Source organism: Salmo trutta, unplaced genomic scaffold, assembly GCF_901001165.1.
Source record: "Salmo trutta unplaced genomic scaffold, fSalTru1.1, whole genome shotgun sequence".
Taxonomy (NCBI): domain Eukaryota; kingdom Metazoa; phylum Chordata; class Actinopteri; order Salmoniformes; family Salmonidae; genus Salmo; species Salmo trutta.
This window is the reverse complement of record NW_021823319.1, coordinates 921,597-949,583: the sequence shown is the minus strand read 5'-3', so window position 1 is coordinate 949,583 and position 27,987 is coordinate 921,597. Positions and strand designations below refer to the sequence as shown.

General features: G+C 46.0%; 1 protein-coding gene across 4 annotated transcripts in view; it reads left to right on the top strand.

The window, feature by feature from the left end:
* The window catches only part of LOC115190126 (methionine synthase), a 48,665-nt gene that overhangs the window by 11,630 nt on the left and 9,048 nt on the right, over positions 1 to 27,987 (top strand). For all 4 annotated transcript variants that reach the window (XM_029748615.1, XM_029748616.1, XM_029748617.1 and 1 more), the window contains 20 exons: positions 1,606 to 1,706; positions 1,826 to 1,887; positions 3,071 to 3,138; positions 4,090 to 4,169; positions 4,461 to 4,573; positions 5,660 to 5,800; positions 6,305 to 6,490; positions 8,426 to 8,605; positions 9,145 to 9,261; positions 10,124 to 10,264; positions 13,566 to 13,655; positions 15,257 to 15,409; positions 17,452 to 17,559; positions 18,580 to 18,680; positions 19,284 to 19,351; positions 22,216 to 22,336; positions 22,494 to 22,575; positions 25,616 to 25,714; positions 26,912 to 26,987; positions 27,447 to 27,602. In XM_029748615.1, the coding sequence (XP_029604475.1) occupies positions 1,606 to 1,706; positions 1,826 to 1,887; positions 3,071 to 3,138; positions 4,090 to 4,169; positions 4,461 to 4,573; positions 5,660 to 5,800; positions 6,305 to 6,490; positions 8,426 to 8,605; positions 9,145 to 9,261; positions 10,124 to 10,264; positions 13,566 to 13,655; positions 15,257 to 15,409; positions 17,452 to 17,559; positions 18,580 to 18,680; positions 19,284 to 19,351; positions 22,216 to 22,336; positions 22,494 to 22,575; positions 25,616 to 25,714; positions 26,912 to 26,987; positions 27,447 to 27,602 (2,243 nt within the window). The remainder of the gene's footprint in view (positions 1 to 1,605; positions 1,707 to 1,825; positions 1,888 to 3,070; positions 3,139 to 4,089; positions 4,170 to 4,460; positions 4,574 to 5,659; positions 5,801 to 6,304; positions 6,491 to 8,425; positions 8,606 to 9,144; positions 9,262 to 10,123; positions 10,265 to 13,565; positions 13,656 to 15,256; positions 15,410 to 17,451; positions 17,560 to 18,579; positions 18,681 to 19,283; positions 19,352 to 22,215; positions 22,337 to 22,493; positions 22,576 to 25,615; positions 25,715 to 26,911; positions 26,988 to 27,446; positions 27,603 to 27,987) is intronic.

Sequence of the window (27,987 nt, the reverse complement as noted above, 5' to 3'; positions counted from 1 at the left end):
TTCTGACCTCATCAGACTGGGCCTCAGTAGGCTGATATACAGTGTTACTGTGTATTATTCTGACCTCATCAGACTGGGCCTCAGTAGGCTGATATACAGTGTTACTGTGTATTATTCTGACCTCATCAGACTGGGCCTCAGTAGGCTGATATACAGTGTTACTGTGTATTATTCTGACCTCATCAGACTGGGCCTCAGTAGGCTGATATACAGTGTTACTGTGTCTTATTCTGACCTCATCAGACTGGGCCTCAGTAGGCTGATATACAGTGTTACTGTGTATTATTCTGACCTCATCAGACTGGGTCTCAATAGGCTGATATACAGTGTGTTACTGTGTATTATTCTGACCTCATCAGTCTGGGCCTCAGTAGGCTGATATACAGTGTTACTGTGTATTATTCTGACCTCATCAGTCTGGGCCTCAGTAGGCTGATATACAGTGTTACTGTGTATTATTCTGACCTCATCAGACTGGGCCTCAGTAGGCTGATATACAGTGTTACTGTGTATTATTCTGACCTCATCAGACTGGGCCTCAGTAGGCTGATATACAGTGTTACTGTGTATTATTCTGACCTCATCAGACTGGGCCTCAGTAGGCTGATATACAGTGTTACTGTGTATTATTCTGACCTCATCAGACTGGGCCTCAGTAGGCTGATATACAGTGTTACTGTGTATTATTCTGACCTCATCAGACTGGGCCTCAGTAGGCTGATATACAGTGTTACTGTGTCTTATTCTGACCTCATCAGACTGGGCCTCAGTAGGCTGATATACAGTGTTACTGTGTATTATTCTGACCTCATCAGACTGGGTCTCAATAGGCTGATATACAGTGTGTTACTGTGTATTATTCTGACCTCATCAGTCTGGGCCTCAGTAGGCTGATATACAGTGTTACTGTGTATTATTCTGACCTCATCAGTCTGGGCCTCAGTAGGCTGATATACAGTGTTACTGTGTATTATTCTGACCTCATCAGTCTGGGCCTCAGTAGGCTGATATACAGTGTTACTGTGTATTATTCTGACCTCATCAGACTGGGCCTCAGTAGGCTGATATACAGTGTTACTGTGTATTATTCTGACCTCATCAGACTGGGCCTCAGTAGGCTGATATACAGTGTTACTGTGTATTATTCTGACCTCATCAGACTGGGCCTCAGTAGGCTGATATACAGTGTTACTGTGTATTATTCTGACCTCATCAGACTGGGCCTCAGTAGGCTGATATACAGTGTTACTGTGTATTATTCTGACCTCATCAGACTGGGCCTCAGTAGGCTGATATACAGTGTTACTGTGTCTTATTCTGACCTCATCAGACTGGGCCTCAGTAGGCTGATATACAGTGTTACTGTGTATTATTCTGACCTCATCAGACTGGGTCTCAATAGGCTGATATACAGTGTGTTACTGTGTATTATTCTGACCTCATCAGTCTGGGCCTCAGTAGGCTGATATACAGTGTTACTGTGTATTATTCTGACCTCATCAGTCTGGGCCTCAGTAGGCTGATATACAGTGTTACTGTGTATTATTCTGACCTCATCAGACTGGGCCTCAGTAGGCTGATATACAATGTGTTTCTCTCTTCCAGTATTGGTCTTAACTGTGCCTTAGGAGCCACTGAGATGAGGCCTTTTATTCAAGCTATTGGGAAATGCACCACCGCTCACGTCTTATGCTACCCCAATGCAGGTAACCGGCACCCATCCATCCCAACTCACCCGCGGCAAACTTAGCATCTAGCTAGCTCACCTTTTTGTTTTGTGTTCACAACCACGACCTGCCGTTTTCACACACTCTGCTTGTTCCAGGTCTCCCCAATACGTTCGGTGGATACGATGAGACCCCAGAGTTGACAGCTTCACATTTAAAGGTAAACTTATTGATTTTATAGCTGGTCTACCCAATGAATGATCTATCGATTTGATTCAGCCAAATGAATAAATATCATACCCCTCCAAAATGCTAACCTCCCTTGTTATGGTAATGGGGAGAGGTTAGCATGTTTTGGGGGTATGATATAAAATGCTAACCTCCCCTGTTATTGTAATGGCGAGAGGTTAGCATGTTTTAGGGGTATGATATAAAATGCTAACCTTCCTTGTTATTGTAATGGTGAGAGGTTAGCATGTTTTAGGGGTATGCTATAAAATGCTAACCTCCCTTGTTATTGTAATGGTGAGAGGTTAGCATGTCTTGGAGGTATGCTAACCTCCCCTGTTATTGTAATAGTGAGAGGTTAGCATGTTTTAGTGGTATGATGTAAAATGCTAACCTCCCTTGTTATTGTAATGGTGAGAGGTTAGCATGTTTCAGGGGTATGATATAAAATGCTAACCTCCCATGTTATTGTAATGGTGAGAGGTTAGCATGTTTTAGCGGTATGATATAAAATGCTAGCCTCCCCTGTTATTGTAATGGGGAGAGGTTAGCATGTTTTAGGGGTATGATGTGTGTCTGTAACTTTCTCACTCATTATTATTCATGATTATCCATAGTCATGGTATCGTCCATATTAATGTAAAAGTGTTCAGAAACATATTATATTCTCATTTACAATAAAAGTGACTCCAAAATGACACTATACATGATTTACTATTAATTTCTATTGGGCACAAATAATCAGAAAAACAACCAAAACAAACAGCCAATACATCCAACACATTTATAGAGTCACAAGCTTGATGTAATGATTGTGTGCTATGTATATGGGACAAAATACTAAACGTTTGACTACTATAATACATGTGTAAGTGAATTTGTCCCAATATTTTTGGTTGCCTAAAATGGGGGGACTATGTACAAAAAGAGGTGTAATTTCTAAACGGTTTACCCGATATGGATGAAAATACCCTCAAATGAAAGCTGACAGTCTGCACTTTGACCTCCTAGCCATTGTATCATTACAGCTTGTATACACTCTGACAGTCTGACCTTTGACCTCCTAGCCATTGTATCATTACAGCTTGTATACACTCTGACAGTCTGACCTTTGACCTCCTAGCCATTGTATCATTACAGCTTGTATACACTCTGACAGTCTCTTATTTGTGTAGGACTTTGCTACAGATGGTCTGGTGAATCTGGTTGGTGGATGCTGTGGAACGACTCCTGCACACATCAGGTGACTGTCTGTCCTCTGGCACCGGCTACTGTCCAGCAATATAGAACGATATACTGTCTATACTGCTGTCTATAGATAATGGACTGATATACTGTCTATACTGCTGTCTATAGATATAGAACTTATATATTGTCTATAGATATAGGACTGATATACTGTCTATACTACTGTCTATAGATATAGAACTGATATACTGTCTATAGATATAGAGCTGATATATTGTCTATAGATATAGGACTGATATACTGTCTATACTACTGTCTATAGATATAGAACTGATATACTGTCTATACTGCTGTCTATAGATATAGAACTGATATACTGTCTATAGATATAGAACTGATATACTGTCTATATATATAGAACGATATACTGTCTATACTGCTGTCTATAGATATAGGACTGATATACTGTCTATACTGCTGTCTATAGATATAGAACTGATATACTGTCTATACTGCTGTCTATAGATATAGAACTGATATACTGTCTATAGATATAGAACTGATATACTGTCTATACTGCTGTCTATAGATATAGAACTGATATACTGTCTATACTGCTGTCTATAGATATAGAACAGATATATTGTCTATAGATACAGAACGGATATACTGTCTATAGATATAGGACTGATATATTGTCTATAGATATAGAACTGATATATTGTCTATAGATATAGGACTGATAGATTGTCTATAGATATAGAACTGATATATTGTCTATAGATATAGGACTGATAGATTGTCTATAGATATAGAACTGATATACTGTCTATACTGCTGTCTATAGATATAAGAACTTATATATTGTCTATAGATATAGAACTGATAGATTGTCTATAGATATAGAACTGATAGATTGTCTATAGATATAGAACTGATAGATTGTCTATAGATATAGGACTGATAGATATGAAACTAATATAAATCTCTCTGTGTGTGTGTTCAGGGCCATTGCTGAGAAAGTGAAGCACTGCCAGCCCAGAGTGCCCCCTACTGACGTCTTTCAGGACTACATGCTACTCGCAGGTAGAAAACAACAAGAATTTAGATGAGCTCTGTGTCCAGGGCTGGTATTTTTTTTTATAAAGCCTTGCAGAGTAGAAGTGTTGGTCTAGGATCAGTTCTGCCTTTTTTTTGGTTATTTTTTTAGATAATAATGAATATAATGACATATAGACAGTGAGGACCTGATCCTACAGTAGACCTGCTCTGAGATGTACCTTTCTCAGTCACGGTAGCACTGATGAACAGTAGCAGCAGCAGCAAACCACTGATAAGCATTTCACCACAGCTTGATCATGTATTTTTGTGTCGCAGGTCTGGAGCCGTTCAGGATCGGTCCGTACACTAATTTCGTTAACATCGGCGAGCGTTGCAACGTGGCCGGATCGAGGAAGTTCGCCAAGCTGATCATGTCGGGAAACTATGAGGTGAACTGTCTCTCTCCTTTTTAATCCTCCTCGTTATACCACCTGAAATAAAACTCAAGTCGAATACAGATCGCATTGATCGTTGTAGCTTGAAATATCTTATCTTCTATACCCATGTCTGGTGTACCAGGGTCATGTTCAGTAGGGAACACCGTATCAAAACGTTTTGAAAAAAAACTAAAAATGACTTATTGGACAAGTTCAGGTAGTTTCTCTCTGTTTCAGTTTATCTTCTTGTGTTTTTGGTGCATATTGAACACAACCCTCTGACTGAACATGTTCCCTGTCTGTGAACCGGGTCCCTGTCTGTGAACCGGGTCCCTGTCTGTGAACCGGGTCCCTGTCTGTGAACCGGGTCCCTGTCTGTCTGTCTGTGAACCGGGTCCCTGTCTGTGAACCGGGTCTCTGTCTGTGAACAGGGTCCCTGTCTGTCTGTCTGTGAACCGGGTCCCTGTCTGTCTGTGAACCGGGTCCCTGTCTGTGAACCGGGTCCCTGTCTGTGAACCGGGTCCCTGTCTGTGAACCGGGTCTCTGTCTGTGAACCGGGTCCCTGTCTGTCTGTCTGTCTGTCTGTCTGTCTGTCTGTCTGTCTGTCTGTCTGTCTGTCTGTCTGTCTGTCTGTCTGTGAACCGGGTCCCTGTCTGTGAACCGGGTCCCTGTCTGTGAACCGGGTCCCTGTCTGTCTATCTGTGAACCGGTTCCCTGTCTGTGAACCGGGTCCCTGTCTGTGAACCGGGTCCCTGTCTGTGAACCGGGTCTCTGTCTGTCTGTCTGTCTGTCTGTCTGTCTGTCTGTCTGTCTGTCTGTCTGTCTGTCTGTCTGTCTGTGAACCGGGTCCCCTGTCTGTGAACCGGGTCCCCTGTCTGTGAACCGGGTCCCCTGTCTGTGAACCGGGTCCCCTGTCTGTGAACCGGGTCCCTGTCTGTGAACCGGGTCCCTGTCTGTGAACCGGGTCCCTGTCTGTGAACCCGTTCCCTGTCTGTGAACCGGGTCCCTGTCTGTGAACCGGTTCCCTGTCTGTCTGTCTGTGAACCGGTCCCTGTGAACTGGTCCCTGTCTGTGAACCGGGTCCCTGTCTGTCTCCAGGAGGCGTTGAGCATAGCCAAGACCCAGGTGGAGATGGGAGCCCAGGTGTTGGACATCAACATGGATGAGGGGATGCTGGAGGGTCCAGCCGCCATGGCCCGGTTCTGCTGTCTCATAGCCTCCGAGCCGGACATCGCCAGGGTAGGAATCAACTGGACATTTCAAAAAGATAAGATACCTGCACACTCTGATGTTTAATCATGTTTTCTAAACCATTTCCCGTGATACTGTACCGAAGAGGTAATGTTACTATGTACTGAGCTACAGGAAGCTGAACCACATCGTTGAAGTGCTGGGAGATGCAGGGAAAACAAGACCACTGGAAGAGCAGAGCTCATCTATAGAATAAGTCCTTTAGGCCCTTACTAAAGCTGAAGTTCACCTACCCAGCTCTCCCAGTTCTCCTCTTAATCCTCCTCTCTCTCTCTCTCCTCTCCTAGGTACCTCTGTGTATAGACTCGTCTAACTTCCAGATGTCCTCTCTCTCTCTCTCTCTCTCTCTCCTAGGTACCTCTGTGTATAGACTCGTCTAACTTCCAGGTGTCCTCCTCTCTCTCTCTCTCTCTCTCTCTCTCTCTCTCCTCTCCTCTCCTCTCCTCTCCTCTCCTCTCCTCTCCTCTCCTCTCTCTCTCTCTCCTCTCCTAGGTACCTCTGTGTATAGACTCGTCGAACTTCGAGGTGATCAAGGCGGGCCTGAAGTGTTGTCAGGGGAAGTGTATCGTGAACAGCATCAGTCTGAAGGAAGGAGAAGAGGAGTTTCTCCAGAGAGCTACGACTGTCAGACGCTACGGGGCTGCCGTGGTTGTTATGGCCTTCGACGAGGAGGGTCAGGTGAGACTGACAGCTGGAAAAGAGATGGTAGGATATACAGTGGCAAGAAACAGTATGTGAACCCTTTTGGAAATACCTGGATTTCTGCATAAATTGGTCAACAAATTTGATCTGATCTTCATCTAAGTCACAACAATAGACAAACGCAGTCTGTTTAAACTAATAACACACAAATTATTGTATTTTTCTTGTCTATATTGAATACATCATTTAAACATTCCCAGTGTAGGTTGGAAAAATTATGTGAACCCCCTAGGCTAATGACTTCTCTAAAGGCTAATGACTTCTCTAAAGGCTAATGACTTCTCTAAAGGCTAATGACTTCTCCAAAACTAATTGGAGTCAGTAGTAAACTAACCTAGAGTCCAATCAATGAGACGAGATTGGAGATGTTGGTTAGAGCTGCCCTGCCCTATAAAAAACACTCTCAAAATGTTAGTTTGCTATTCACAAGAAGCATTGCCTGATGTGAACTATGCCTCGAACAAAAGAGATCTCAGAAGACCGAAGATGAATTGTTGTCTTGCATAAAACTGGAAAGGGCTACAAAAGTATCTCTAAAAGCCTTGATGTTCATCAGTCCACGGTAAGACAAATCGTCTATAAATGGAGAAAGTTCAGCACTGTTGCTACTCTCCCTAGGAGTGGCCGTCCTGCAAAGATGACTGCAAGAGCACAGAGCAGAACGCTCAATGAGGTTAAGAAGAATCCTAGAGTGTCTGCAAAAGACTTAGAGAAATCTCTGGAACATGCTAACATCTCTGTTGACGAGTCTGAGATACATAAAACACTAAACAAGGATGGTGTTCATTGGAGGACACCACAGAAGAAGCCACTGCTGTCCAATAAAAACATTGCTGCACTTCTGAAGTTTACAAAAGAGCACTTGGATGTTCCACAACGGTACTGGCAAAATATTATGTGGACAGATTAAACTAAAGTTGAGTTGTTTGGAAGGAACACAACACTATGTGGAGAGAAAAAAAGGCACAGCACACCAACATCAAAACCTCATCCCAACAGTAAAGTATGGTGGAGGGAGCATCATGGTTTGGGGCTGCTTTGCTGCCTCAGGGCCTGGACAGCCTGCTATCATCGACGTAAAAATGAATTCCCAAGTTTATCAAGATATTTTGCAGGAGAATGTTAAGCTATCTGTCCGCCAATTGAAGATCAACAGAAGTTGGGTGACGCAACAAGACAATGACCCAAAACACAGAAGTAAATCAACAACAGAATGGCTTCAACAGAAGAAAATACGCCTTCTGGAGTGGTCCAGTCAGAGTCCTGACCTCAACCCGATTTAAAATGCTGTGACATGACCTCGAGAGAGCAGTTCACACCAGACATCCCAAGAATATTGCTGAACTGAAACAGTTTTGTAAAGAGCAATGGTCTAAAATTCCTCCTGACCGTTGTGCAGGTCTGATCCACAACTACAGAAAACGTTTGGTTGAGGATATTGCTGCCAAAGGAGGGTCAACCAGTTATTACATCCAAGGGTTCACATATTTTTCCCACCCTGCACTGTGAATGTTTACACAGTGTGTTCAATAAAGACATGAAAACATATAATTGTTTGTATTAATTTAAGCAGACTGTGTTTTGTCTGTTGTGACTTAGATGATGAAGATCAGATCAAATTTTATGACCCATTTTATGCAGAAATCCAGGTATTTCCGATGGGTTCACATACTTTTTCTTGCTGCTGTACATTCTTAGAGAGGGGGGGGGGACAGGATGAAAGTGGAAGGTGGGGTAGGGTTCCATCCCATGCTGCTGTGGGTTATGGGTGCTTGGCAGACTGCAACACTACTCCTACGACAATGGGGGGGGTTTGGATCCTGTTACCTCATGGATAAAAAATACTATTGGCCCCCGCTTTGGGGAAACCAATCAGACCTTTGGAACAGCTGTCTTCTCCGCTTCCTACAGGCTACGGAGACAGAGCGCAAGGTCGAAATCTGTAGCAGAGCTTATCGCCTCCTGGTAACTCAAGTGGGCTTTGACCCCAACGACATCATCTTCGACCCCAACATCCTGACCATCGGCACGGGCATGGAGGAACACAGCGAGTACGCCATCAATTTCATCAGAGCCACAAGGCTCATCAAGGTCAGTTGAGACCGGCTCAATGTTTCCGCTAACGCGGTCACAACACTGCTTATCGTTGTCACTCTCCAGGGGGGGGATTTCTATGGGACTGTGTTTTTTTTCTATATTGATACCAGTGGTGATGTTACTCAGCTGTCCAGGGTCTGCCTGGGAAAGGTCCTGTGTCCCGTGTGGCTCAGTTGGTGGTGGTGTTTGCAACGCCAGGGTTGTGGGTTCAATTCCCACAGGGGGGGGGGCCAGTACGGAGAAAAACATTTATGAAATGTATGCATTCACTACTGCAAGTCGCTCTGGATAAGAGCGTTTGCTAAATGACTAAAATGTGAAATGTGAAATGAAAGGAGATGGATTTAACCTCAGGGGGATTGCAAACAACATGCATGGCAGTGTGGGCTTCCAGGCTGTAAATGACCCATACTGTGTTTTCTGTAGGAGTCTTTACCTGGGGCCAGGATCAACCTGTCCTTCTAACAGTATATACTACAGTATTTAATGTGTATATATATATATATATATATATATATATATATTCTCTACAGGAGTTGTTGCCTGGGGCCAGGATCAGTGGAGGCCTGTCCAACCTGTCCTTCTCCTTCAGAGGCATGGAGGTCATCAGAGAGGCCATGCATGGAGCCTTCCTTTACCACGCCATCAAGGTAGGTTGAACCTTCCTCTACCGCGCCATCAAGGTAGGTGGAGCCTTCCTTTACCACGCCATCAAGGTAGGTTGAACCTTTCTCTACCACGCCATCAAGGTAGGTTGAACCTTCCTCTACCACGCCATCAAGGTAGGTTGAACCTTCCTCTACCGCGCCATCAAGGTAGGTGGAGCCTTCCTCTACCACGCCATCAAGGTAGGTTGAACCTTCCTCTACCGCGCCATCAAGGTAGATGGAACCTGCCTCTACCGCGCCATCAAGGTAGGTTGAGCCTTCCTCTACCGCGCCATCAAGGTAGATGGAACCTGCCTCTACCGCGCCATCAAGGTAGGTGGAGCCTTCCTCTACCACGCCATCAAGTTGAACCTTCCTCTACCGCGCCATCAAGGTAGGTTGAACCTTCCTCTACCACGCCATCAGGTTGAACCTTCCTCTACCGCGCCATCAAGGTAGGTGGAGCCTTCCTCTACCGCGCCATCAAGGTAGGTGGAACCTTCCTCTACCGCGCCATCAAGGTAGGTTGAACCTTCCTCTACCACGCCATCAAGGTAGATGGAACCTGCCTCTACCGCGCCATCAAGGTAGGTTGAACCTCCTCTACCGTGCCTGCAATATTGCTAGCCAACTAGTATGCTAACGTTAACCCTCCCAGCACTACTACGTTAGCACTGCATGCGTCAGCCAGTGGCTATCGACATCTAGCTAGCTAGCGGCCCTACTACGTTAGCCAGTGGCTATCGACATCTAGCTAGCTAGCGGCCCTACTACGTTAGCCAGTGGCTATCGACATCTAGCTAGCTAGCGGCCCTACTACGTTATCACTTCATGAGTAACCCTGTTGTCCTGCTGTCTCCTATAGGATGGCATGGACATGGGCATAGTGAACGCTGGCAGCCTGCCTGTCTATGATGATATTGACAAGGAGCTCCTGCTCATGTGTGAGAACCTCATCTGGAACAAAGACCCAGAGGCCACAGAGAAGCTACTGCTGTACGCACAGGTATATGGATTAACACTACAGTATATATCCTAGTTTAACTTACTGTGCTTGTATGAACAGGTATATGGATTACACACTACAGTATATATCCTAGTTTATCTTACTGTGCTTGTATGCACCTCTATATGGATTACACACTACAGTATATATCCTAGTTTATCTTACTGTGCTTGTATGCACCGGTACATGGTTTACACACTACAGTATATATCCTAGTTTATCTTACTGTGCTTGTATGCACCGGTACATGGTTTACACACTACAGTATATATCCTAGTTTATCTTACTGTGCTTGTATGCACCAGTACATGGTTTACACACTACAGTATATATCCTAGTTTATCTTACTGTGCTTGTATGCACCGGTACATGGTTTACACACTACAGTATATATCCTAGTTTATCTTACTGTGCTTGTATGCACCGGTACATGGTTTACACACTACAGTATATATCCTAGTTTATCTTACTGTGCTTGTATGCACCGGTACATGGTTTACACACTACAGTATATATCCTAGTTTATCTTACTGTGCTTGTATGCCCCGGTACATGGTTTACACACTACAGTATATATCCTAGTTTATCTTACTGTGCTTGTATGCACCGGTACATGGTTTACACACTACAGTATATATCCTAGTTTATCTTACTGTGCTTGTATGCACCGGTACATGGTTTACACACTACAGTATATATCCTAGTTTATCTTACTGTGCTTGTATGCACCGGTACATGGTTTACACACTACAGTATATATCCTAGTTTATCTTACTGTGCTTGTATGCACCGGTACATGGTTTACACACTACAGTATATATCCTAGTTTATCTTACTGTGCTTGTATGCACCGGTACATGGTTTACACACTACAGTATATATCCTAGTTTATCTTACTGTGCTTGTATGCACCGGTACATGGTTTACACACTACAGTATATATCCTAGTTTATCTTACTGTGCTTGTATGCACCGGTACATGGTTTACACACTACAGTATATATCCTAGTTTATCTTACTGTGCTTGTATGCACCGGTACATGGTTTACACACTACAGTATATATCCTAGTTTATCTTACTGTGCTTGTATGCACCGGTACATGGTTTACACACTACAGTATATATCCTAGTTTATCTTACTGTGCTTGTATGCACCGGTACATGGTTTACACACTACAGTATATATCCTAGTTTATCTTACTGTGCTTGTATGCACCGGTACATGGTTTACACACTACAGTATATATCCTAGTTTATCTTACTGTGCTTGTATGCACCGGTACATGGTTTACACACTACAGTATATATCCTAGTTTATCTTACTGTGCTTGTATGCACCGGTACATGGTTTACACACTACAGTATATATCCTAGTTTATCTTACTGTGCTTGTATGCACCGGTACATGGTTTACACACTACAGTATATATCCTAGTTTATCTTACTGTGCTTGTATGCACCGGTACATGGTTTACACACTACAGTATATATCCTAGTTTATCTTACTGTGCTTGTATGCACCGGTACATGGTTTACACACTACAGTATATATATCCTAGTTTATCTTACTGTGCTTGTATGCACCGGTACATGGTTTACACACTACAGTATATATCCTAGTTTATCTTACTGTGCTTGTATGCACCGGTACATGGTTTACACACTACAGTATATATCCTAGTTTATCTTACTGTGCTTGTATGCACCGGTACATGGTTTACACACTACAGTATATATCCTAGTTTATCTTACTGTGCTTGTATGCACCGGTACATGGTTTACACACTACAGTATATATCCTAGTTTATCTTACTGTGCTTGTATGCACCGGTACATGGTTTACACACTACAGTATATATCCTAGTTTATCTTACTGTGCTTGTATGCACCGGTACATGGTTTACACACTACAGTATATATCCTAGTTTATCTTACTGTGCTTGTATGCACCGGTACATGGTTTACACACTACAGTATATATCCTAGTTTATCTTACTGTGCTTGTATGCACCGGTACATGGTTTACACACTACAGTATATATCCTAGTTTATCTTACTGTGCTTGTATGCACCGGTACATGGTTTACACACTACAGTATATATCCTAGTTTATCTTACTGTGCTTGTATGCACCGGTACATGGTTTACACACTACAGTATATATCCTAGTTTATCTTACTGTGCTTGTATGCACCGGTACATGGTTTACACACTACAGTATATATCCTAGTTTATCTTACTGTGCTTGTATGCACCGGTACATGGTTTACACACTACAGTATATATCCTAGTTTATCTTACTGTGCTTGTATGCACCGGTACATGGTTTACACACTACAGTATATATCCTAGTTTATCTTACTGTGCTTGTATGCACCGGTACATGGTTTACACACTACAGTATATATCCTAGTTTATCTTACTGTGCTTGTATGCACCGGTACATGGTTTACACACTACAGTATATATCCTAGTTTATCTTACTGTGCTTGTATGCACCGGTACATGGTTTACACACTACAGTATATATCCTAGTTTATCTTACTGTGCTTGTATGCACCGGTACATGGCCTTCGGGAAAGAATTCAGACCCTTTGACTTTTCCCACATTTTGTTGCGTTGCTGCCTTGTTCTAAAATGGAGTAAATATATATTTTTTCCCTCAGCAATCTACACACAATAGCCCTATATTGACAAAGCGAAAAACGGGTTTTTAGAAATGTTGGCAAATTTGTTAAACAGAAATACCTTATTTACATAAGTATTCAGACCTTTTGCTATGAGACTCGAAAATGAGCTCAGGCGCATCCTGTTTCCATTGATCATCCTTGAGATGTTTCTACAATCTTGATTGGAGTCCACCTGTGGTAAATTAAATTGATTGGACATGATTTGGAAAGGCACACACCTGTCTATATAAGGTCCCACAGTTGACAGTTCATGTCAGAGCAAAAACCAAGCCATGAGGTCAAAGGAATTGCCTGTTGAGGTCCGAGACAGGATTGTGTCGAGGCACAGATCTGGGGAAGGGAACCAAAACATTTCTGCAGCGTTGAAGGTCCACAAGAACACAGTGGCCTCCATCATTCTTAAATGGAAGAAGTTTGGAACCAACTTGGCCGCCCGATTAAACTGAGCAGTCGGGGGAGAAGGACATATGTTGCTGTATGAACAGGTTAACACGGTACATGTCCTGTAACTCTGCGGCTGTATGTCCCTTCTCGCTGTGGTTACCTGATCCCTAGTACAGTATACTAGTTCCCATAGGTTTTTCTCTGAAGAGAATCCTGTCGTTTTCAGAGCTGCGCCAAAGGAGGGAAGAAGGTGGTCCAGACGGACGAGTGGCGAGAGGGAACTGTGGAGGAGAGGCTGGAGTATGGGCTCATCAAGGTTAGTATAGTATGGGCTCATCAAGGTTAGTATGGGCTCATCAAGGTTAGTACGGGCTCATCAAGGTTAGTACGGGCTCATCAAGGTTAGTACGGGCTCATCAAGGTTAGTATAGTATGGGCTCATCAAGGTTAGTATAGTATGGGCTCATCAAGGTTAGTATGGGCTCATCAAGGTTAGTATGGGCTCATCAAGGTTAGTATGGGCTCATTAAGGTTAGTATGGGCTCATCAAGGTTAGTATAGTATGGGCTCATCAAGGTTAGTATGGGCTCATCAAGGTTGGTATGGGCTCATCAAGGTTAGTATAGTATGGGCTCATCAAGGTTAGTATAGTATGGGCTCATCAAGGTTAGTATAGTATGGGCTCATCAAGGTTGGTATAGTATGGGCTCATCAAGGTTGGTATATTATGGGCTCATCAAGGTTGGTATAGTATGGGCTCAAGGTTAGTATGGGCTCATTAAGGTTAGTATAGTATGGGCTCATCAAGGTTGGTATAGTATGGCTCATCAAGGTTGGTATAGTATGGGCTCATCAAGGTTGGTATAGTATGGGCTCATCAAGGTTAGTATCGTATGGGCTCATCAAGGTTAGTATCGTATGGGCTCATCAAGGTTAGTATAGTATGGGCTCATCAAGGTTAGTATAGTATGGGCTCATCAAGGTTAGTATAGTATGGGCTCATCAAGGTTAGTATAGTATGGGCTCATCAAGGTTAGTATAGTATGGGCTCATCAAGGTTAGTATAGTATGGGCTCATCAAGGTTAGTATCGTATGGGCTCATCAAGGTTAGTATAGTATGGGCTCATCAAGGTTAGTATCGTATGGGCTCATCAAGGTTAGTATGGGCTCAAGGTTAGTATAGTATGGGGCTCATCAAGGTTAGTATGGGGCTCATTAAGGTTAGTATAGTATGGGCTCATTAAGGTTAGTATAGTATGGGCTCATCAAGGTTGGTATAGTATGGGCTCATCAAGGTTGGTGTAGTATGGGCTCATCAAGGTTAGTATAGTATGGGCTCATCAAGGTTGGTATAGTATGGGCTCATCAAGGTTGGTATAGTATGGGCTCATCAAGGTTGGTATAGTATGGGCTCATCAAGGTTGGTATAGTATGGGCTCATCAAGGTTGGTATAGTATGGGCTCATCAAGGTTGGTATAGTATGGGCTCATCAAGGTTGGTATAGTATGGGCTCATCAAGGTTGGTATAGTATGGGCTCATCAAGGTTTATATGGGCTCATCAAGGTTAGTATAGTATGGGCTCATCAAGGTTTATATGGGCTCATCAAGGTTAGTATAGTATGGGCTCATCGAGGTTAGTATAGTATGGGCTCATCAAGGTTAGTATGGGCTCATCAAGGTTAGTATAGTATGGGCTCATCAAGGTTAGTATGGGCTCATCAAGGTTAGTATAGTATGGGCTCATCAAGGTTAGTGGCATGCAGGGACCAAGTTATTTTCTCTCTACTGATCACATACTGCAGGGACCAAGTTATTTTCAGGTACATATACATTTAAGGTACAAATCTCTCTCTTTCTTCATCACTATCACAATTACTATCGATATCCCTTCTGTCTGTCTCTCGCTCTTTCCAGGGTATCGATAAGTATGTGGTAGAGGACACAGAGGAGGCGAGGTCCCAGGCTGAGCTCTATCCGAGGCCCCTACACGTCATCGAGGGGCCCCTGATGAACGGCATGAAGGTGGTGGGAGACCTGTTTGGAGCTGGGAAGATGTTCCTACCTCAGGTAGGAAGGAAGAGATGGAGGAGTGGACAGATCCATGATATCCTCAGGTAGGGGGGAAGAGAGAGGAGTGGACAGATCCATGATATCCTCAGGTAGGGGTGGGAAGAGATGGAGGAGTGGACAGATCCATGATATCCTCAGGTAGGGAGAGATGGAGGAGTGGACAGATCCATGATATCCTCAGGTAGGGGGGAAGAGATAGAGGAGTGGACAGATCCATGATATCCTCAGGTAGGGGGGGGAAGAGATGGAGGAGTGGACAGATCCATGATATCCTCAGGTAGGGGGGGAAGAGATGGAGGAGTGGACAGATCCATGATATCCTCAGGTAGGGGGGGAAGAGATGGAGGAGTGGACAGATCCATGATATCCTCAGGTAGGGGGGGAAGAGATGGAGGAGTGGACAGATCCATGATATCCTCAGGTAGGGGGGGAAGAGATGGAGGAGTGGACAGATCCATGATATCCTCAGGTAAGGGGGAAGAGATGGAGGAGTGGACAGATCCATGATATCCTCAGGTAAGGGGGAAGAGATGGAGGAGTGGACAGATCCATGATATCCTCAGGTAGGTAGGAAGAGATGGAGGAGTGGACAGATCCATGATATCCTCAGGTAGGGGGGGAAGAGATGGAGGAGTGGACAGATCCATGATATCCTCAGGTAGGGGGGAAGAGATGGAGGAGTGGACAGATCCATGATATCCTCAGGTAGGAGGAAGAGATGGAGGAGTGGACAGATCCATGATATCCTCAGGTAGGGGGGGAAGAGATGGAGGAGTGGACAGATCCATGATATCCTCAGGTAGGGGGGGAAGAGATGGAGGAGTGGACAGATCCATGATATCCTCAGGTAGGGGGGGAAGAGATGGAGGAGTGGACAGATCCATGATATCCTCAGGTAGGGGGGGAAGAGATGGAGGAGTGGACAGATCCATGATATCCTCAGGTAGGGGAGGAAGAGATGGAGGAGTGGACAGATCCATGATATCCTCAGGTAGGGGGGGGAAGAGATGGAGGAGTGGACAGATCCATGATATCCTCAGGTAGGAAGAGATGGAGGAGTGGACAGATCCATGATATCCTCAGGTAGGGGGGGAAGAGATGGAGGAGTGGACAGATCCATGATATCCTCAGGTAGGGGGGGAAGAGATGGAGGAGTGGACAGATCCATGATATCCTCAGGTAGGGGGGGAAGAGATGGAGGAGTGGACAGATCCATGATATCCTCAGGTAGGGGGGAAGAGATGGAGGAGTGGACAGATCCATGATATCCTCAGGTAGGGGGGAAGAGATGGAGGAGTGGACAGATCCATGATATCCTCAGGTAGGAAGGAAGAGATGGAGGAGTGGACAGATCCATGATATCCTCAGGTAGGGGGGGAAGAGATGGAGGAGTGGACAGATCCATGATATCCTCAGGTAGGAAGAGATGGAGGAGTGGACAGATCCATGATATCCTCAGGTAGGGAGGAAGAGATGGAGGAGTGGACAGATCCATGATATCCTCAGGTAGGGGGGGAAGAGATGGAGGAGTGGACAGATCCATGATATCCTCAGGTAGGGAGGAAGAGATGGAGGAGTGGACAGATCCATGATATCCTCAGGTAGGGGGGGAAGAGATGGAGGAGTGGACAGATCCATGATATCCTCAGGTAGGGGGGGAAGAGATGGAGGAGTGGACAGATCCATGATATCCTCAGGTAGGGGGGGGGAAGAGATGGAGGAGTGGACAGATCCATGATATCCTCAGGTAGGGGCGAAGAGAGCTTCTACACCTGCATTGCTTGCTGTTTGGGGTTTTAGGCTGGGTTTCTGTACAGCACTTTGAGATATCAGCTGATGTAAGAAGGGCTTTATAAATACATTTGATTTGATTTGAAGAGAGGGTAGTGGACAGATCCTAGCTATCCTTAGGTAGGAGGGAAGAGATCACAGAGGAGATAATACAGGAGGTATCTATTCTTCTCATGATCCTGTCTGTCTGTCTGTCTGTCTGTCTGTCTGTCTGTCTGTCTGTCTGTCTGTCGGTCCGTGTGTAACAGGTGATAAAGTCAGCACGTGTGATGAAGAAGGCTGTGGCCCACCTGATCCCCTACATGGAGAAGGAGAGAGAGGCCATGCTACTGGCATCAGGATCAGTAGAGGAGATTGTGAGTCCACCTGTCTGTCTACCTGTCTGTCCGTCTGTCTCTACAGTCCGTTTCTGTCTCCCCATCTCATCACAGCTCTCCTCTACATTAATACTGAGGAGGTTTCTCATCTTCAACATGTTTAACAACACAGTGAAGGGACTGATTCATCTCTCCGCTACATTAATGATCTCTGTTAGGACCCCTACCAGGGCACCATAGTGTTGGTCACAGTGAAGGGACTGATTAATCTCTCCTCTCTGTTAGGACCCCTACCAGGGCACCATAGTGTTGGTCACAGTGAAGGGACTGATTCATCTCTCCGCTACATTAATGATCTCTGTTAGGACCCCTACCAGGGCACCATAGTGTTGGCCACAGTGAAGGGACTGATTCATCTCTCCGCTACATTAATGATCTCTGTTAGGACCCCTACCAGGGCACCATAGTGTTGGTCACAGTGAAGGGACTGATTCATCTCTCCTCTACATTAATGATCTCTGTTAGGACCCCTACCAGGGCACCATAGTGTTGGTCACAGTGAAGGGACTGATTCATCTCTCCTCTACATTAATGATCTCTGTTAGGACCCCTACCAGGGCACCATAGTGTTGGTCACAGTGAAGGGACTGATTAATCTCTCCTCTCTGTTAGGACCCCTACCAGGGCACCATAGTGTTGGCCACAGTGAAGGGACTGATTCATCTCTCCTCTACATTAATGATCTCTGTTAGGACCCCTACCAGGGCACCATAGTGTTGGCCACAGTGAAGGGACTGATTCATCTCTCCTCTCTGTTAGGACCCCTACCAGGGCACCATAGTGTTGGCCACAGTGAAGGGACTGATTCATCTCTCCTCTACATTAATGATCTCTGTTAGGACCCCTACCAGGGCACCATAGTGTTGGTCACAGTGAAGGGACTGATTCATCTCTCCTCTACATTAATGATCTCTGTTAGGACCCCTACCAGGGCACCATAGTGTTGGCCACAGTGAAGGGACTGATTCATCTCTCCTCTACATTAATGATCTCTGTTAGGACCCCTACCAGGGCACCATAGTGTTGGCCACAGTGAAGGGAGACGTCCACGACATCGGGAAGAACATTGTAGGAGTGGTGCTGGGCTGCAACAACTTCAGGTAGGGGTGTGTTCTGTTGTTCTAGTGTGTTCTCTGTTGTTCTAGTGTGTTCTCTCGCGTTCTATTGCGTTCTCTCGCGTTCTATTGCGTTCTCTCGTTTTCTATTGTGTTCTACTGTGTTCTCTCGTGTTCTCTCGTGTTCTATTGTGTTCTCTCGTGTTCTCCCGTGTTCTATTGTGTTCTATTGTGTTCTCTCGTGTTCTATTGTGTTATCTCGTGTTCTACTGTGTTCTCTCGTGTTCTACTGTGTTCTCTCGTGTTCTATTGTGTTCTCTCGTGTTCTATTGCGTTCTCTCGTTTTCTATTGTGTTCTATTGTGTTCTCTCGTGTTCTCTCGTGTTCTATTGTGTTCTCTCGTGTTCTCTTGTGTTCTCTCGTGTTCTATTGTGTTCTCTCGTGTTCTACTGTGTTCTATTGTGTTCTCTCGTGTTCTATTGTGTTCTCTCGTGTTCTATTGTGGCGTTATATTCAGTATATTTTTCTTAACTGCATTGTTGGTTATGGGCTCGTAAGTTGTATTCAGCAACTTACGTGACTGATAGAGTTTGATTTGTTCCTGTATCTTTCCATGACCTTGTCCTTAACCACGTGTCCTTTTCCCAGAGTGATCGATCTCGGGGTCATGATTCCGTGCGACAGGATACTGAGGGAAGCCATCGACTGCAAAGCAGGTGTGTTAACATGAACCTTATGGCTCATCAGTTCCACTGTACTGGAGCTCGGCTTTAATCAATAGGAATAACCTGGTCCCAGATCAGTTTGGGCTGTCTGACAGGGTGGCACTAGGACAGTAAGTGGTGATTAACCTGGTCCCAGATCAGTTTGGGCTGTCTGACAGGGTGGCACTAGGACAGTAAGTGGTGATTAACCTGGTCCCAGATCAGTTTGGGCTGTCTGACAGGGTGGCACTAGGACAGTAAGTGGTGATTAACCTGGTCCCAGATCAGTTTGGGCTGTCTGACAGGGTGGCACTAGGACAGTAAGTGGTGATTAACCTGGTCCCAGATCAGATCAGTTTGGGCTGTCTGACAGGGTGGCACTAGGACAGTAAGTGGTGATTAACCTGGTCCCAGATCAGTTTGGGCTGTCTGACAGGGTGGCACTAGGACAGTAAGTGGTGATTAACCTGGTCCCAGATCAGTTTGGGCTGTCTGACAGGGTGGCACTAGGACAGTAAGTGGTGATTAACCTGGTCCCAGATCAGATCAGTTTGGGCTGTCTGACAGGGTGGCACTAGGACAGTAAGTGGTGATTAACCTGGTCCCAGATCAGTTTGGGCTGTCTGACAGGGTGGCACTAGGACAGTAAGTGGTGATTAACCTGGTCCCAGATCAGTTTGGGCTGTCTGACAGGGGGGCACTAGGACAGTAAGTGGTGATTAACCTGGTCCCAGATCAGATCAGTTTGGGCTGTCTGACAGGGGGGCACTAGGACAGTAAGTGGTGATTAACCTGGTCCCAGATCAGTTTGGGCTGTCTGACAGGGTGGCACTAGGACAGTAAGTGGTGATTAACCTGGTCCCAGATCAGATCAGTTTGGGCTGTCTGACAGGGTGGCACTAGGACAGTAAGTGGTGATTAACCTGGTCCCAGATCAGATCTGTTTGTCCTGTCTGACAGCGTGGCACTAGGACAGTAAGTGGTGATTAACCTGGTCTCAGATCAGTTTGTGCTGTCTGACAGGGTGGCACTAGGACAGTAAGTAATGATTAACCTGGTCTCAGATCAGTTTGGGCTGTCTGACAGCGTGGCACTAGGACAGTAAGTGGTGATTAACCTGGTCCCAGATCAGATCAGTTTGTGCTGTCTGACAGGGTGGCACTAGGACAGTAAGTGGTGATTAACCTGGTCCCAGATTAGTTTGGGCTGTCTGACAGGGGGGCACTAGGACAGTAAGTGGTGATTAACCTGGTCCCAGATCAGATCAGTTTGGGCTGTCTGACAGGGTGGCACTAGGACAGTAAGTGGTGATTAACCTGGTCCCAGATCAGATCAGTTTGGGCTGTCTGACAGGGTGGCACTAGGACAGTAAGTGGTGATTAACCTGGTCCCAGATCAGTTTGGGCTGTCTGACAGGGGGGCACTAGGACAGTAAGTGGTGATTAACCTGGTCCCAGATCAGTTTGGGCTGTCTGACAGGGTGGCACTAGGACAGTAAGTGGTGATTAACCTGGTCCCAGATCAGATCAGTTTGGGCTGTCTGACAGGGTGGCACTAGGACAGTAAGTAATGATTAACCTGGTCCCAGATCAGTTTGGGCTGTCTGACAGGGTGGCACTAGGACAGTAAGTGGTGATTAACCTGGTCCCAGATCAGATCAGTTTGGGCTGTCTGACAGGGTGGCACTAGGACAGTAAGTGGTGATTAACCTGGTCCCAGATCAGTTTGGGCTGTCTGACAGGGTGGCACTAGGACAGTAAGTGGTGATTAACCTGGTCTCAGATCAGTTTGGGCTGTCTGACAGGGTGGCACTAGGACAGTAAGTGGTGATTAACCTGGTCCCAGATCAGTTTGGGCTGTCTGACAGGGTGGCACTAGGACAGTAAGTGGTGATTAACCTGGTCCCAGATCAGATCAGTTTGGGCTGTCTGACAGGGTGGCACTAGGACAGTAAGTGGTGATTAACCTGGTCCCAGATCAGATCAGTTTGGGCTGTCTGACAGGGTGGCACTAGGACAGTAAGTGGTGATTAACCTGGTCCCAGATCAGTTTGGGCTGTCTGACAGGGTGGCACTAGGACAGTAAGTGCTGATTAACCTGGTCCCAGATCAGTTTGGGCTGTCTGACAGGGTGGCACTAGGACAGTAAGTGGTGATTAACCTGGTCCCAGATCAGTTTGGGCTGTCTGACAGGGTGGCACTAGGACAGTAAGTGGTGATTAACCTGGTCCCAGATCAGATCTGTTTGTCCTGTCTGACAGGGTGGCACTAGGACAGTAAGTGCTGATTAACCTGGTCCCAGATCAGATCAGTTTGGGCTGTCTGACAGGGTGGCACTAGGACAGTAAGTGGTGATTAACCTGGTCCCAGATCAGATCAGTTTGGGCCGTCTGACAGGGTGGCACTAGGACAGTAAGTGGTGATTAACCTGGTCTCAGATCAGTTTGGGCTGTCTGACAGGGTGGCACTAGGACAGTAAGTGGTGATTAACCTGGTCCCAGATCAGTTTGGGCTGTCTGACAGGGTGGCACTAGGACAGTAAGTGGTGATTAACCTGGTCCCAGATCAGATCAGTTTGGGCTGTCTGACAGGGTGGCACTAGGACAGTAAGTGGTGATTAACCTGGTCCCAGATCAGTTTGGGCTGTCTGACAGGGTGGCACTAGGACAGTAAGTGCTGATTAACCTGGTCCCAGATCAGTTTGGGCTGTATTGCCAACTGGTAGGAGTTGGAGTTGGCTATAAACCACAGACAGATCTGGGACCAGGCTAGAGAAGGAGTAGGATTGGGGACTGAAATCAGATATGGAATGAGTGAACTGCTCTTTTGGAAGTAGTCCCTCCAGCTGAACTTCCTGTGTATCCCTCCGCCCTACAGACATCATCGGTCTGTCTGGCCTCATCACGCCCTCGCTGGATGAGATGATCTACGTTGCCAAGGAGATGGAGCGGCTTGGGATGAAGACCCCACTGCTGATCGGAGGGGCCACCACCTCCAAGTAAGACACACTTTCTTTACCATGACCTTTCAACTCGCTTACTTCCTGGCCCCTTGTTGACCCTGTGTCTGACGTGATGCGTCTCTCAACACACACCATCATTATCTTTACCATGACCTTTCAACTCTCTTACTTCCTGGTCCTCTGTGTGTTACAGGACCCACACGGCAGTGAAGATCGCTCCCCGTTACAGCTGTCCTGTGGTGCATGTTCTGGATGCCTCCAGGAGTGTGGTGGTGGTACGTACACTACACTGACTAGACACACTACACTTCCTGTCACTAGATACTGTGGTCCTCACTTCACTTCCTGTCAGTAGATACTGTGGTCCTCACTTAGTACAGCCCACACTACACTTCCTGTCAGTAGATACTGTGGTTCTCACTTAGTACAGCCCACACTACACTTCCTGTCAGTAGATATTGTGGTTCTCACTTAGTACAGCCCACACTACACTTCCTGTCAGTAGATACTGTGTGTCCTCACTTAGTACAGCCCACACTACACTTCCTGTCAATAGATACTGTGGTCCTCACTTAGTACAGCCCACACTACACTTCCTGTCAGTAGATACTGTGGTCCTCACTTAGTACAGCCCACACTACACTTCCTGTCAGTAGATACTGTGGTCCTCATTTAGTACAGCCCACACTACACTTCCTGTCAGTAGATACTGTGCTTCTCATTTAGTACAGCCCACACTACACTTCCTGTCACTAGATACTGTGGTCCTAATTTAGTACAGCCCACACTACACTTCCTGTCAGTAGATACTGTGGTCCTCACTTAGTACAGCCCACACTACACTTCCTGTCAGTAGATACTGTGGTTCTCACTTAGTACAGCCCACACTACACTTCCTGTCAGTAGATACTGTAGTCCTCACTTCACTTCCTGTCAGTAGATACTGTGGTCCTCACTTAGTACAGCCCACACTACACTTCCTGTCACTAGATACTGTGTGTCCTCACTTAGTACAGCCCACACTACACTTCCTGTCAATAGATACTGTGGTTCTCACTTAGTACAGCCCACACTACACTTCCTGTCAGTAGATACTGTGGTCCTCATTTAGTACAGCCCACACTACACTTCCTGTCAGTAGATACTGTGGTTCTCACTTAGTACAGCCCACACTACACTTCCTGTCAGTAGATACTGTGGTCCTCATTTAGTACAGCCCACACTACACTTCCTGTCAGTAGATACTGTGGTCCTCACTTAGTACAGCCCACACTACACTTCCTGTCAGTAGATACTGTGGTCCTCATTTAGTACAGCCCACACTACACTTCCTGTCAGTAGATACTGTAGTCCTCACTTCACTTCCTGTCAGTAGATACTGTGGTCCTCACTTAGTACAGCCCACACTACACTTCCTGTCAGTAGATACTGTGGTTCTCACTTAGTACAGCCCACACTACACTTCCTGTCAGTAGATACTGTAGTCCTCACTTCACTTCCTGTCAGTAGATACTGTGGTCCTCACTTCACTTCCTGTCAGTAGATACTGTGGTCCTCACTTAGTACAGCCCACACTACACTTCCTGTCAGTAGATACTGTAGTCCTCACTTCACTTCCTGTCAGTAGATACTGTGGTCCTCACTTAGTACAGCCCACACTACACTTCCTGTCAGTAGATACTGTAGTCCTCACTTCACTTCCTGTCAGTAGATACTGTGGTCCTCACTTAGTACAGCCCACACTACACTTCCTGTCAGTAGATACTGTGGTCCTCACTTAGTACAGCCCACACTACACTTCCTGTCAGTAGATACTGTGGTTCTCACTTAGTACAGCCCACACTACACTTCCTGTCAGTAGATACTGTGGTCCTCACTTAGTACAGCCCACACTACACTTCCTGTCAATAGATACTGTGGTCCTCACTTAGTACAGCTGCTTATTCTCAGCTGTTAGATGACCGTCCGTGTCGTCTCTGTCAGTGTTCTCAGCTGTTAGATGACCCTCCGTGTTCTCAGCTGTTAGATGACCCTCCGTGTTCTCAGCTGTTAGATGACCCTCCGTGTTGTCTCTGTCAGTGTTCTCAGCTGCTAGATGACCCTCCGTGTTGTCTCTGTCAGTGTTCTCAGCTGTTAGATGACCCTCCGTGTCGTCTCTGTCAGTGTTCTCAGCTGTTAGATGACCCTCCGTGTTCTCAGCTGCTAGATGACCCTCCGTGTTCTCAGCTGTTAGATGACCCTCCGTGTTCTCAGCTGTTAGATGACCCTCCGTGTTGTCTCTGTCAGTGTTCTCAGCTGCTAGATGACCCTCCGTGTTGTCTCTGTCAGTGTTCTCAGCTGTTAGATGACCCTCCGTGTTCTCAGCTGTTAGATGACCCTCCGTGTTCTCAGCTGTTAGATGACCCTCCGTGTTGTTTCTGTCAGTGTTCTCAGCTGTTAGATGACCCTCCGTGTTCTCAGCTGTTAGATGACCCTCCGTGTTCTCAGCTGTTAGATGACCCTCCGTGTTGTCTCTGTCAGTGTTCTCAGCTGCTAGATGACCCTCCGTGTCGTCTCTGTCAGTGTTCTCAGCTGTTAGATGACCCTCCGTGTTCTCAGCTGTTAGATGACCCTCCGTGTTCTCAGCTGTTAGATGACCCTCCGTGTTCTCAGCTGTTAGATGACCCTCCGTGTTCTCAGCTGTTAGATGACCCTCCGTGTTCTCAGCTGTTAGATGACCCTCCGTGTTCTCAGCTGTTAGATGACCCTCCGTGTTGTCTCTGTCAGTGTTCTCAGCTTCTAGATGACCCTCCGTGTTGTCTCTGTCAGTGTTCTCAGCTGTTAGATGACCCTCCGTGTTCTCAGCTGTTAGATGACCCTCCGTGTTCTCAGCTGTTAGATGACCCTCCGTGTTGTTTCTGTCAGTGTTCTCAGCTGTTAGATGACCCTCCGTGTTCTCAGCTGTTAGATGACCCTCCGTGTTCTCAGCTGTTAGATGACCCTCCGTGTTGTCTCTGTCAGTGTTCTCAGCTGCTAGATGACCCTCCGTGTCGTCTCTGTCAGTGTTCTCAGCTGTTAGATGACCCTCCGTGTTCTCAGCTGTTAGATGACCCTCCGTGTTCTCAGCTGTTAGATGACCCTCCGTGTTCTCAGCTGTTAGATGACCCTCCGTGTTCTCAGCTGTTAGATGACCCTCCGTGTTCTCAGCTGTTAGATGACCCTCCGTGTTCTCAGCTGTTAGATGACCCTCCGTGTTCTCAGCTGTTAGATGACCCTCCGTGTTGTCTCTGTCAGTGTTCTCAGCTGTTAGATGACCCTCCGTGTTGTCTCTGTCAGTGTTCTCAGCTGTTAGATGAGAACGTGAAGGACGAGTTCTTTGAGGAGACGACAGAGGAGTACGAAGACATCAGACAGGACCACTACGACTCTCTGAAGGTGAGTAACACACACACACACACACACACACACACACACACACACACACACACACACACACACACACACACACAGGACCACTACGACTCTCTAAAGGTGAGTAACACACACACACACACACACACACACACACAGGACCACTACGACTCTCTGAAGGTGAGTAACACACACACACACACACACAGGACCACTACGACTCTCTAAAGGTGAGTAACACACACACACACATACACATACACACACACACACACACACACACACACACACACACACACACAGGACCACTACGACTCTCTAAAGGTGAGTAACACACACACACACACACAGACACACACACACACACACACACACACACACACAGACAAACATACGCACGTAACACACACACACTGGACCACTAAAACACTCTGAAGGAGATTAGTATCATTGGATGAAGTCTAAGGCTCTGTATTAGGAACAGACTGTCCTGTACTGGAACAGTCTAGAAGGGGGGAGTTGTTCCAGTCTAACAGACTGTCCTGTACTGGAACAGTCTAGATGGGAGGAGTTGTTCCAGTCTAAGACTGTCCTGTCCTGTACTGGAACAGTCTAGAAGGGGGGAGTTGTTCCAGTCTAACAGACTGTCCTGTCCTGTACTGGAACAGTCTAGAAGGGGGGAGTTGTTCCAGTCTAACAGACTGTCCTGTACTGGAACAGTCTAGAAAGGAGGAGTTGTTCCAGTCTAACAGACTGTCCTGTCCTGTACTGGAACAGTCTAGAAGGGAAGAGTTGTTCCAGTCTAACAGACTGTCCTGTACTGGAACAGTCTAGATGGGAGGAGTTGTTCCAGTCTAACAGACTGTCCTGTACTGGAACAGTCTAGAAGGGGGAGATGTTCCAGTCTAACAGACTGTCCTGTACTGGAACAGTCTAGAAGGGGGAGATGTTCCAGTCTAACAGACTGTCCTGTACTGGAACAGTCTAGAAGGGGGAGATGTTCCAGTCTAACAGACTGTCCTGTCCTGGAACAGTCTAGAAGGGGGGAGTAGTTCCAGTCTAAGGGCCACAGTTGCAGGGGTAGGACTACTACAGTTGATGAATCCTGGTCCTCAACACTGGTCCAGGGCCGTAGCTGGTAGTTTGCTACACTACACTGTAATGGCTGGGCTGTCTGGGAGCTGTTCAGGTAGATGATGAAAGGAGTCTCTGTGTTCTCAGGAGAGGCGCTTCCTGTCTCTAGCCCAGGCCAGGGAGAAAGGACTCCATGTGGACTGGCTTTCTCAGACCAAACCAGGTAAGACCCTAATGTCCTGGGATCAACTGTCCTCTAGGACTTCAGGGAGTCATTTGTCTGCTTGTCATTGTAATGGAAAAGATGAGACTTATTTCTGTCATATTTTGACAGACAATACCTTGACTATGGTGACTGATCCTCTCTCGCTCTCTCTCTCTTTCGCTCTCCCGCTCTCTCTCCCGCTCTCTCTCTCTCTCTCTCTCTCTCTCTCTGTCTCTCTCTCTCTCTCTCTGTCTCTCTCTCTCCTGCTCTCTCTCTCTCTCTTTCGCTCTCTGTCTCTCTCTGTCTCTCTCTCTCTCTGTCTGTCTCTCTGTCTCTCTCTCTGTCTCTCTGTGTCTCTGTGTCTCTCTCCCTCTCTCTCTCTCTCTCTCTCTCTCTCTCTCTCTCTCCTGCTCTCTCTCTGTCTCTCTCTCTCCCGCTCTCTCTCTCTCTCTCTCTCTCTCTCCCTCCTCCTGTCAGTGTGTCCTCAGTTCCTGGGTACCCGTGTGTTTGAGGGGTATGATCTGCGGAGGCTGGTGGACTATATCGACTGGAAGCCTTTCTTCGACGTGTGGCAGCTTAGAGGGAAGTACCCTAACAGAGGGTACCCCAAGATCTTCAAGGACAAAACCGTGGGTACGTAGAGGCCATAGAGATACATGTAATGCTATCGCCATTCTAGTGTTGTGATTGGATTTCTATGGAGGTTGATTGACAGGTGTAATATAATATTGTGGTTGATTGGCAGGTGTAATATAATGTTGGACCTGTGGTTGATTGACAGGTGTAATATGATATTGTGGTTGATTGACAGGTGTAATATGATATTGTGGTTGATTGACAGGTGTAATATGATATTGTGGTTGATTGACAGGTGTAATATAATATTGTGGTTGATTGGCAGGTGTAATATGATATTGTGGTTGATTGACAGGTGTAATATAATATTGTGGTTGATTGACAGGTGTAATATAATATTGTGGTTGATTGACAGGTGTAATATAATATTGTGGTTGATTGA